This window comes from Chelonoidis abingdonii, chromosome 2 (assembly GCF_003597395.2).
Source record: "Chelonoidis abingdonii isolate Lonesome George chromosome 2, CheloAbing_2.0, whole genome shotgun sequence".
Lineage (NCBI taxonomy): Eukaryota > Metazoa > Chordata > Testudines > Testudinidae > Chelonoidis > Chelonoidis abingdonii.
Genome location: NC_133770.1, coordinates 29,915,390 through 29,928,131, shown reverse-complemented (window position 1 = coordinate 29,928,131; position 12,742 = coordinate 29,915,390). Strand labels below are relative to the sequence as shown.

General features: G+C 43.6%; 1 protein-coding gene across 5 annotated transcripts in view; it reads left to right on the top strand.

The window, feature by feature from the left end:
- The first annotated feature begins 359 nt into the window (after positions 1–359).
- The window catches only part of CREM (cAMP responsive element modulator), a 75,477-nt gene continuing 63,094 nt past the window's right edge, over positions 360–12,742 (top strand). For 2 of the 5 annotated variants that reach the window (XM_032795297.2, XM_032795296.2), the window contains exon 1: positions 12,081–12,165. In XM_032795297.2, coding sequence (XP_032651188.1) covers positions 12,122–12,165 — 44 coding nt within the window. In that variant the 5' untranslated portion in view covers positions 12,081–12,121. Of the gene's footprint in view, positions 487–12,080; positions 12,166–12,742 lie in introns of those variants that run through there. The other 3 variants (XM_075062220.1, XM_032795309.2, XM_075062221.1) reach the window with 3 other exon arrangements.

Below are 12,742 nucleotides of genomic sequence, written 5' to 3'. Positions count from 1 at the left end.
GGGGACATCAACCCCTCCCCGCCATGCCCATGAAGACTGCGTAGGCAAGCCGCACCCCACAGGTTACCCGTGCCTCTGTGCAGGGTACGGGCTCAGGCCCCAAGCTATTAGGCAGCACCTCCCCACGGAGAGCGCGGCGCGATGCCTACAGACAGCTCCCACACGGGGAGAGGGGAGACCTGAGAGAACGGACGCGTCCCTCTCGCAACCAATCAGGTGCCAGGCTGGTGAGCCCGTGGCGGCGGTTGGTGCGGCGCTGGCCGTTGAGTCCCATTTGTAACCAATCGGCGCTGGCGGCTACGGCTGCCTAAACCTGGGCTCCTCCTTCTGTAACAGCGGGGTCGGGGAGCCGTCCCGGGCGCCATTTTTTCAGCGCCCCCGCAGCGGCGCGGCTGCATCAGCGCTGACGTGGAGGCGACGTGCGGCTCCGCCCGGCCCAATCCCCCCCACCCCCCTGTGACGGGAGCACCACGCACAGGGCGGCGGGTGAGTGCGGGAGGGGGCGGGGACACGTGTGTGTGAATGTGTGCGCGCAGCCCGACCCCCTGCCGGCCGGGAGCAGGGGGAGAGGCCAGGCGAGGGAGAGAAGCCAGGGAGAGCAGAGGGCGGGAGTGGCTGCCCTTGCTGTGTGTGTGAGGCGTCAGCGTCGTCCCCCTTCCGCACCCCGGGGGGCTCTGTCCGGAGGGGTTTGTTTACCTAGCCCCTCTTTAGCGGCTGCCATTCGGGTCCCCACGGGAGCTGTAGCTCGACTGCTTTTCTCCGAATCTCTGGGCGTCGCGCCCTCCCCTTTAAAGAGTAGTAGGTACTCGGTCACTTTTACGACGGTAGGAACTAGGCGCTTCAGTCGAGGCGGGGGTGTCATCACAGGGCCCGGGGAGGCAGGAAAAGTGCTGCTCTCCCCACGTTACCCCTGGGGAGCTGCGGCACGGAGAGATGGGGGTGGAGTCCCCAAAGGGACTTGGACACTGCTGAGTATCACAGCACCTAACATTTAGGTACCTAGAAAATCACAGGCAAAGCAGTGCCAGCTCGAGAGCAGAGTCTCGCGCCTGGACTGCCCCTGCGGTGCACGGAGAGGAGAGAGGGGCGTTAGAATGCGGCCCACAGCCGGCTAGAGCAGGAGCCCTAAGCTAGGCATGTGCTGAGTCCAGCCCTGCTGACAGCTGAGCACCGCACGGCGTATCTAGAAGTGTTACAGGGGCACAGCTCCCCTGGACAGTACCGGAGACATTTATTACGGTGACAAAGGAGGTTTTTCCGTCACTGTAGTAAATCCACTCCTTCGAGAGGTGGTGGTTACGTCAATGGAAGAATTTTTCCACTTACCTAGCAGCATGTACGGTAGGGGAGGGGAGGTGTTAGGTCAATTTACTACATCACGGACGCAGCATGAACTTTTTCACAGCCCTAAGCAATGTGTGTAGTCCAGGCGTAAGTCTGGTCTGCAGGGAGGAGTCTATCTCTCTTTATCAGCCCATGAAGGGGAACCTACTGTCTGGGCTCACTGCCTAACCTGTTGCTTGAGGAATTTAGTTAGGTGCCTGCTTCACTCCAGGCAAACAGCCAGAGAAGGTGCTGTCCCTCATTTTACAGCTTTCATCCTAGTGTTATTAGAGCACTTGCCTGGATGTGGGAGATCGAGGTTTGATACCAGCTCTCTCTGCTAGAGGGGGAGAAGTGATTTCCCACTGCTCAGGAGAGTGGTCTAACCACTGAACTATGGGATTTTCTGATGTGGGACTCCCTTGGTCTCTCCTGTTGAAGATGTTACCCTATGGATAAATAATTTAAGAGTGAGTGGAGCCAGGGTGCTGGGCTGAGATATCCCCCTCTCAGGTGGGAGCTGTAATGGCACTTCATTCTCTCTTTGATCTGTCGTTGAGAGACAGAGAAGAGAGTTATTCCCACTCTGTAGCATGGAGCAATAACAGGGTCCATGCTGACATAAACGGTTAGCCTAGGATGCCCTGGCACACTACATGTGTACAACTGGCAGCAGGCAGCCAGTACTTGGTATGATGTGTGTGGGAGGGAGCACAGTGTTTGTATAAAGCAGTGGTTCTCAACCAGGGGTACAGAGGCCCATGGCGTACATGAGGTCTTCCAAGGATACATCAGTTTATTTAGATATTTGCCTAGTTTTACAACAGTCTACATAAACACTAACAAAGTCAGTACAAATTTCATACAATGATTTGTTTATACTGATCTGTGTACTGTACACTGAAATGTAAGTACAAAGTATTCCAATTAATTTATTTTATAACTATATGGTAAAATGAGAAAGTGAGCAATTTTTCAGTATTAGTGTGCCATGACACTTTTTTGTATTTTTGTGTCTGAGTTTGTAAGCAAGTAGTTTTTAAGTGAGGTGAAACTTGGGGGAGAACGCAAGACAAATCAGACTCCTGAAAGGGATACAGTAGTCTAGAAAAGTTGTGAACTGCTGGTATAGAGGGAATGAGGGCACACTGACTGTGGGAAGGGCTTAGCAAGGTCCTCTGTGATTAGGGTAGGAGTAACACTGCATTTATGCATCCAGAGGGGGTGGGGAGCACAAAGGATGGTATTGTGTGTGGCAGGTTATGGGGGAAGGAGTTTGTGCAAGTGGCTAAGGTAAACTGCAGAATCTCAAGCAATGTATGTGTCTGTGTATTACTGGGGATGCTCCTGTTTTAATATTTGGGGTGAATGGCAGAGAATCACTGTTCTTTTTTAGTAGCCTTCCTTGGCAATTCTCTGGGAAGGGATCTGAATGGGCCTGATCCCTTCTAACTAGATTATTGCCTTGCAGGCAAGGGCAGAGAGGGCCCCTGTGGGACTGATAAGAAACAGGTCTCTTTCTGAAACTTCGAGTCAGTGTCTTGGCTTCAGCTCTGGTGTTGTCAAGCTTTTACTCAGGCCTGAATCCAGCTGTATCTCATGCAGCTGAACAGCTGTTCTAACCAGATTTTCACATTAAATGGTAATCTTATCTACGCTGTAACTATAGATTGAGCTCCACTTTGTTCTTTGACATGGCTGTTGCATGTCTAAAAATCACACAAGGCCTAATACTGGATTTCTCTCACCTGTAGTATTAGGTGAGCAGATGTGTTCTGAGTGACATGTATCATCTTACCTGCCCTAATACCAGGTTTCAGAGTAGCAGCTATGCTAGTCTGTATCCGTAAAAAGAACAGGAGTCTTTGTGGCACCTTAGAGACTAACAAATTTATTTTAGCATAAACTTTCGTGGGCTACATCTGATGAAGTGGTCTGTTACCCATGAAAGCTTATGCTCAAATAAATTTGTTAGTCTCTAAGGGCTTGGCTACACTTGGAAATGTGCAGCGCTGGGAGTTACAGCTGTGGTCGTACAGCTGTGTAGGAACAGCGCTGCAGTGTGGCCACATTTGCAGCGCTGTTGGGAGTGGTGCATTGGGGCAGCTATCCCAGCGTTCAAGTGGCTGTAACGTGCTTTTCAAAAGAGGGGGGTGGGGTGGAGTGTGACAGGGAGCGTGGGGGAGACAGAGAGTGGATTTTTGGAGCAGACACTGTGACAGCTCTGTGCCTTGCAAATTCTGGCCATTTCCCCCACCCCTCTCTTAATCACTCTTAAATGCAAAAAGGCTTCAGACCAGATAAGCAGCTTCTCCGACGGACTCCCCTCCCCCCCCCGTGCTGTTTCTCTCCTCAAGCAAACACTAGCAGCTGTTCTCAGCTCCCTGCCTGGCAAGTTCTAAGGACTAGAAGATACACAACAGCTGCCTTCAATCATTTTAAAAGTTTTGACCCTTCCCCCACCCCTCTTATTCACTAAATGCAAATTATGCACTCCTAAATAGCCTTCAGACCACATAAGCAGCTGCTCAACACGGACTCCCCTCTCCCCTCAAACAAACAGCTGTGAACATTCCAAAGCAATTTCCCTGCCGCGGCTCGCTCGCTCACTGGAGCAAAGAGCAGCTGTGTTTGTTTTTTAGAGCCCGTCTTCAGCCATTCTTCCGGTTTGTTGTAGACAGGAATTCTGGGATACCTCTTAATACCCTGGAGGCCAATAACAGCGCTGTTGGTGTCCACACCTGATGAGCAGCGCTGCATCACCAGCGCTGGAATCGCTACACCCCAATCAGACCAGGTGTTCAGCCAGCGCTGCAGCCAGGGAGTTGCAGCGCTGGCTGGGCTTTGTAAGTTTGTACACAGAGTGAGCTGCAGCGCTGTAACCCCTTCACCAGCGCTGCAACTCTCCAGTGTAGCCAAGCCCTAAAGTGCCATAAGTACTCTTGTTCTTTTTGCCCTAATACCAGTGACTTTTTTTTCTCTTTTTGCTAAGACTGTTAGAGTCCTCAGAGGAAAAGAATAGAATGGAAAAATCTTGGAATATGGGAGAAGATGAGAAGTGGGGAGTGCTACTAATAATAGAAATTAATCTGAGAACTACTGTCTTGATATTAAATCAATAGAATGGTGCTATCAAGTAGAAAGAGCTGCAGGTGGTGCTCAGTTGGCATACCAAATGCACGTTCCTGAACAATATTCCTGCTTGGTCCCTGCTTGTTGGCCTGAAGAAAAAGCGATGGCCTTGAAATCCATAAAAAAATGGATTCTTAGTTTCCAGCTACAACTTTCTCTCAAACACAAGGCCCTGTGCTCTATGAATGAAGTTAACAGGGTTGGTAGCCAAGAAGAAGAAAACCCTTAAAATATGTAACGTCCATCTGACATTTGAAAGATCTGCAGCGGCAGAAAAATGATGCACCCAGTGAGACCTCAGTGAAAGTGCTGAATCACACAGCTTATCTGCCTTTTCTTTAGTAGCAGTTTCTTTACTACTAAGCAACCTTTGTTGAGAATTTATGCATTCTGATATTTTATATCATAAAAGTATATTGGAATAAAATAATTATTTTACAATGGCTCTGTGTATTTAATGGAGGCATCTGATGCTTCAGGTCATACTGAATTCTGGAGCAGTTTGATTACTAGTTATGCAGCTAAATCTCATCAACAAATATTAAAGATTAATTTTTTATTATAAGGATTTAAAAATTAAAAACAGCATACAATTATTTTCCTCAGAAGTATTTTGTTAATCTTCATAGGGCTAAACTTTTGTTTTAAATCAGTTTCCCTTTAGTGGGAATGAAAAAGTTTTAAAATAAAGGTTCATGTCTCCAAATTTGCATGGCATCTGCCTATCTTGGGTCACATGATTGGAGCACTGCACAGATACAAAATTTGTATCTGAATACAATCCACAAATATGGTCTATGACTGCCAAGTGGATATGTGCAGATTTGCAGGGCTCTAGATATAAAATTTGGATCTGTATCTGTCAGTGTCCCCTCCCCCCCTGAATTCTGGGGTACGGCTGTGGGGACCTACATGAAAGGTCCCCTAAGCTTATATTTTACCAGCTTAGATTAAAACTTATCTAAGGCATTAATTCCTGAGACTGATTATTGCCACCAGCAAGTGACTTACACAAAATATTCAGGGAAGGGTCAGTTGGAATCCCTATCCCCCTAAAATATCTCCCCAAGCACTTTCACCGCCTTTCCTGGGGAGGCTTGAGAATAAACTACCAACCAGTTGCCTTAGCAGTGTGAGCCCAGACCAGACCCTTTGTCTTCAGGACACCGAAATCAATCAGGTTCTTAAAAGAAGAACTTTATTTATAAAGAAACAAGTAAAATAATCACATCTGCAAAATCAGGATGGAAGGTAACTTTACAGGGCACTAAACAGATTTAAAACACAGAGGATTCCCCTCTGGGCTCAGCTTCACAGTTACAAAAACAGGAATGAAACTACCCCTGTAGCATAGGAAAATTCACAAGCCAAAACAAAAGATAACCTAATGCATTTCCTTGCCCTACTCACAGTTTCTGTGGTTTTAGATGTATTATTCCAGGTATATTTTCAGGAGATATTGTACCTGCTTAGCTTCTCCCTCCATCCGGAGAGGGAACGACAAAAGAGAACAACAAACAAATCCTTCCCCCCGCCAATTTTGAAAGTATTTTCTTTTCTCATTGGCCCTTCTGGCCAGGTGCCAACTAGGTTATTTGAACTGCTTAACCCTGTACAGGGAAGGCAATCCAATACAGTTGCCAAGGATACATAAAGGTTGCTACCCTTCCTCCTATATTTATGAGAGCATCTATCCGCAAACATGGTCTGCGGTTGTCCATATCCATGGATGTGGATATCCGTGGATATCTGCAGATTTGCAGGGCTCTACACATGATCAGCTTTCTCTTCTAGCAGTGGCTACTTCTACTTGGCTTTTATGCAGTCACTGCTGCTTCTGGGGCTCGTAAGGCAAATGGTTTCTGCTGGAATGAATTTTCTGGCTGTGAAGTTTATTTTGGGAGGAGGGGTAGAAGAGGGTTACTCTGCCTCTCTTTTTTTCTTTTTTATATGTCTGACATCTTTGCATAGTTCTGATATGAGGCCAGTGTCAAACATCCATTCCACAGGCTGAAATAAACTTTGAAAACATTAGATTAAAGAAACTGATATATTTAAAAAAATCACAATGCAATATAATTTAATATATTTTCAAACAGTAAAAGCATTTTGTTAGAGGATTTCAGATTTCCTGACAGTCTGAGAAAGTTAAGTACTGCAAATTTAATAGTGAAGACACAGATAAACACATTTCCAAATGCAGAGTGTACCTATTACTCAAACAGCAAAATCTCAATACTGGATACACAATAAACAATGTCACAATAAGTTATTACAATGTCATTAGTGAGACAGAGAAAATAGGCATGTTTCCAGCCCCGTGATTTTTCCTTATCTCCAGGCAAAGAAACCACATACATTTGCCTTACATTAAATTACAGAATATATTTTGAACCATAATTCATGGAAGTGCATTCATGTAACTTCTGTGTATTAAGATAAAAATCCTGCCTAATTAATATCAATGTATTGCCTCATAACTTTTGAAAGGTAGTACCCAGAGGAAAAATGTAATAATCCTATTAATATTTAATATCAAAATAAATCTCATGATATGTAACTGATTTGTAATTAAACCTTGTTTATATAAAATAGAGCAATTTTTGAGTTTAGGTTAAGTCTATATACAAGGCCTATAAAGTTATAATGGTTTGAAAGCTCAGTCTTCCTTAAAAAAAAACAAAACAATCTGTTTATTGTTCCTGGTTTTTCAGACAATGTGATCTCTGTCATCAAAATGTGTTAAGATCCTTGCTGGATATATAAAGCTAAAACTTAATTCCATTACTCATGGATCTTATAATGCTTTTACAATGACCTTTGGACTTTTCATGAAATAAGGGGAATAAACTGGATGTTATTTTTATTACTGCAGTACCTAGGAGCCCCAGTCATGGACTAGAACCCCACTGTTCTTTGTGCTGCACAAACACAGAAGAAGATGGTCCCTGCCCAAAAGAACTATGTAAAGCAGGGATGGGCAAACTTTTTGGCCGAAGGGCCACATCTGGGTGGGGAAATTGCATGCAGGGTCATGAATGTAGGGCTGGGGTAGGGGGTTGGGTTACAGGGGGCAGTGCGGGGTGTGGAAGGGAGTGTGGTGTGCAGGAAGAGGCTCAAGGCAAAGGGTTGGGGTGGAGGAGTGGTGTGGGGTGTATGAGGAGGCTCAGGGCAGGGGGTTGCAGTGCAGGAAGGGTGTGGGGTATGGCAGGGGGTTGAGGACTCAGGGCAGGGGGTTGGAGTGCAGGATGGGTGCATTATGCAGGAGGGGTTTGGGGTGTGGGATCTGGCCCGGCACCACTTACCTGGAGCGGCTCTGGGGTGGCAGTGGCACGCAGCAGGGCTAAGACAGGCTCCCTGCATGCCCTGGCCCTGTGCCGTGCCACTCCTGGAAGTGGCTGGCACTACATCCCTGTGGCCCCTGGGGGAAGGAAGGCAGAGGGCTCTGTGCTGCCCTCACCTGCTGGTACCTCCCCCAGGGCTCCCATTGGTTGTGGTTCTCTGTTTCCGGCCAAGGGGATTTGTGGGGGCAGTGCCCGCAGGCGAGGCCAGTGTGCGGAACCCTCTGCCCCGTCAGGAGTTGCAGGGACATGATGCTGGCTGCTTCTGGGAGTGCCGCAGGGCTCACGCATCATAGGGGCGGCACTCCTGTGGGCCATAGTTTGCCCACCCCTGATGCAGAGCCTTGTTTTGAAACTTAGGAGCAATGGATTTGTCAATGCATTTTCTTTGTCATCGGTGGTTTGCCTCTAATCAAAACTCTGCTTACATTATAGGAAGAAAAAGTATTCTATTTTGGTAGTCTCTGGACTAAATAACTGTCTGTTTCATGGGTGCTTCATATTGAGAACAGTTTTAATAGTCTTTTGGAAAAACATATCACCTGCCTTGCTATTTTCAGATATGCCAACCAAAATATGTCCTTTGTCTTGAGCTATGTCTTTATATTATGCAGCTGTTACGCTGCAGCTTTGTTTTTAGTCAGGCATTTTATGCAAGTTTATGTCAAGGGGACTAGCACACCTAAAATGGCTACTTCCCTTTTTTTAAGCTTTGTCTTTTACAGGGCCAAAGTTTTAGGTTTCATTTGACCTTCATACTTGGAGAAGGCAATTTCTGTGCTCAGTTTAGCATTTTGTTCAACAAGTGCATGTGTTCACATGCTGTTGACATTTAAATTAATTTCCCCTTGAAAATAATAACAATAATGGCTTGGCCAGAAGTAATGTTTTAGGAGAACAGTGGTATTAACAAATCTCGGGAATACCTGAAAAAAGACAATATAAAAAATTCTAGTGCTATTTGGCTGTGGTGAAGATTAAAAATAGTAAATCATCTGTCTACCTAAAATCCGGAGTATATTCAGCTGTATCTTTGGAGAATATATTTGAATAGATTCCCATGCTTAGGTGTGGCTAAAGTGTATTTTAATTGTGTTCTGCATCTGAGATTTGTGTTCTAATTTCCCATGAGTTTTACCTAAAATGTAGAGCATAATAAAAATACAGTCCTCTTTCCTGTCATATTTCGTAAGGCTGCAGATATCCTAGACATACTTTATTAATTTTTTAGTTATCTTCACTATTTATATCAGTACAGTTTAACTGTGCAAACATCTAATAACAGACAAGTGAACTGAAAGTAGTTAAGTGTTTAGCTGTCTATACTATATGCAAGACTTGTCCATAGAAAGATCAGGAAGGATCATAGGGGTGTCAAAAACGAATAGAATAATACAACTTTTGTGTAGGAGGAGGGCCTTCAGCAATCCATAAGGGATTAAGCCCCTATCTGGGAAATAAAAGATACTGTCAAGATTGGAAAACTAGGTAGGTATTTTCCCCAAACACTTTATTGCTTTTGTTTCAATGATACTTAGTGCAACAGGCAATGACATTCAACAGCTAGTTGAGACTGTCTTTTCACCAAAGCGGGAAAAACGTTACATTTCCAACTAATGGATGTAAGGGTCCAGACTTCATATAAATCAAGCCCAAAGCAATAAAGTAGTAAAATTGGAAACATGTCAGTTTCTACAGCATGATAGATGATCCTTGCCAAGAGAAGCCAATGGAACATTTTCCGTGGGATGAGGGTAAAATTTGTAATTTTGAACTAAACCTTATCTCTGTGTGACAGACAATCTTGGATATGAAATATGAAGATAAGATTTTGGAGCTGCTTTGGGTAGAATAATCAGGATCCTACCCTTAATTCCAGAAGAAAGTTTTAGTGACTATGTTGGTAATGCATACTAATTACATTATTGATCCTGGTATTTAAGCTGTTTTGATCTATGGGGACATCCTTTTAGATGTACATGTTAAACAACTAGTGGCCTCACGGCTGAGTCTCGGGTCACAGTGAAATTTCTGGGGGAAAGACTATTTCTTCCCAGATCGTTGCCTATTACTATACTCAGTATATGCATAAGAAGTACAGTAATTCAGCAAGATACTCTTCTCACTTACATGTGCTGTAGAAAGAAGTGGCTGGATACAGTAGATCTTCAGAGTAGCCTATGAGTCAATCCAGAATTGCCCCGTTTAAAGTTATACACTCTCCTCTGATTAAGTCCTGGTACATACTGAGCACCAGTGCTCTCAACAGCCTGAGATTTTGACTGCACTATTATTTTAGCATTATATCCAGGGGAAAGGAACTCACGAGATGAAATAGGAATGCAGGCGGTACCATCTGTGTATGTGTTAAATACTGTATTATTATGGATTGAATTAGAACTGCTGTTAATGTACTAAATTTTTTTCTAACAAACTACACAAAAGATAGACTACTCTAATACATTCCTCATGGTGTATACACTGACACCATTTGGAAACAAGCTAGTTTAAGAAGAACTTTATTTTAAGAGTGTATGAATGCTAGCACTCTGTGAGCTGCAGTAGCTTCCTGAGAATTTTCTGATAGAATTCAAGGTGGCAATTTTAACCATTAAAGCCATAAATAACTCAAGACCTAGTTACTAAGAGACGTACTGGAACCTGAGATCTGCACAGAGGCTTGTCATAAGTAGATAGGTAAGGTAAGGGTTAATTTTCTTTTGCCCGTAAAGGGTGAACAAAGGGAACCAAACACCTGACCAGAGGACCAATCAGAGAACTGGATTTTTTAAAAGTCAGGGGCGGGAATTGTGTACTCTAGGTCTTCTGTTTTTCCCAGCTATGGAGGAAACATCTTTTCTGCTAACTCCTATTTCTTTCTAATATTTTCCTACAAAGTGTGAGTACAAAGGCCACAAGGCAAATAGGCTGTTATATGCTTTGTGTTGTATTTACAGGTGTGTTGATTTGCTGGACTGGTTTAAAGGGGGCTATCTTTTAAATCAGACTGTTTATTCATATTTTCTTATAAGCAAGAGCCTGTATTGATCTCTTAATGCAGTATTATTGTTTTGTATTTTCTTTCTTTTTATATAAAGTTCTTTTTTAAAACCTGGCTGAGGTTTTTGGGGTTTCTCTGGTGAGGCTACAGGAAGGGGGGGTGGAAAATCTCTTTATATTAGCTTTACTAGATTTGAATGCATCGCCTCAGGGGGAGGGTGATTTCCCTCTTTGTTTTGCCTTCAAGGAGTTAAGTACTGCATCGCCCAGGCTCACCCAGGGAAAAGGGAGGGGGAAGCGGGGGAGCAGATAACGAGGAGACAAGGGGGAGGAGCTTGTTTTCCCGTTGAGATAGGGAGACCCAGGGGTTCTGGGTCTTGGGGGTCCCTCAGGGAAAGGTTGGGGTGACTCGGGGTAACTAGGAACCCTAAATAGTCCTAGTTGGTGGCAGCGAGATAAAATCCAAGCTGGATATAAGCTTGGGGGAGATTCACAGTAAACACTCAGATGTTGAACTCTAAGTCCAAATTTGAGACAGACGTTTACCACAAGGCTTGAGATAGAAGGAGGCAGGGCATTTTTGTGTATCCAGAAGGGTGATCAGATGTCCCAGTTTTATGGGGACAGTCCTGATATTTAGGGCTCCTATTAACCCCCACCCTCTGTCCCGATTTTTCACACTTGCTATTTGGTCACCCTAGTATCTAGTCAAGATGGTATTCTTAGAGATACGAAAATTACCTGTAATTCTGCTTCTCTGATGATATCGTTTAACTCGATTCCTTCTCATCCATAGTGGGAGACAAACATTTTGATGACTTATTTTGGACATAAATTATGTGTAGTGTTTAAGGAGCTATTTGTTTCTTACTCAAAGAAATAACATTCTAGAGAGCGCTAAGATACCAGGAGTTGGCCTGTGCATTAAAAATATGTATGGGTACTTCAGGGGCCTCAAAACCATTGAAACAGGGAGTTCCTGCTTGTCTCACATGATAGCAGAAGACCCAAGAATAGGAACCCTGTCATATTATAACGTCAGAAAAAATAAAACAACAAATAGGTGATTTTCCCTTCCTTGTCTGGTCTTTTCCTGCATTTCCTATAATATTTGGTATGTGTTTGAACAAGATCTCTCTTTTAATGTCACACTTCTCCTTGAGCCTGCAGTGAAGGCTATATACTGTTTGTGACATTGGTTTGTTGCTATGGTGACGTTTGTGACATCACAACTTCAACATCATAACTTCACTGCAGTGTTCAGTAGGAGATAAAGTGAACTGAGGAAAACCAAGCTCTTGTTTTAAACGCTCCCACCATCCATTATGAGCAAGTGTGTCAAGAAATATCATGGAAAAACAGCTGTAAGGTAATTATGTTTTTGTGTAGCCGATGTATTTGAAAGTTTTCTCCACTAACAGAGTCTTTCAGTTTATAAGTTTCAATTGATGGATGTAATTTACCCAATGTTAGGTTTAAGATTTACAGGATAAAAAATCACAAGAGAGTTGCTGATACCCATGTAAAAATCAAGTGTTAAACATCTGTCATTTGGTTCAAAACAAAATCAGTTCACTGTCCTGAATATGAGATTTTCATGTTTGGAATTACTGTTAGCAAAAGAGACAAAAGTATGTAATATAATAATATATTTTGTCTAAAGTAGGATGATATTTCTATTTAGTGGGACAGAACAATAGGATTTACATACAATATTTCTGTCAAAACTTTTCAGATGTCTCAATATTTTAATAATTTCCTACTCTGGTATATCTCTCCAGTGGCTAATTTGTACAGATAAGAATTGAAGGAAGTTTTGCTTTCATCACAAAACAAAAGAAAAAACAATCCAGACGTGGTAATCCAGAATAAATATTCACTTGTTAGGTATAATCTTTTGGCTCTGATTGTGTCAACTGCAGGATAGACAATATTATGACTCTCTA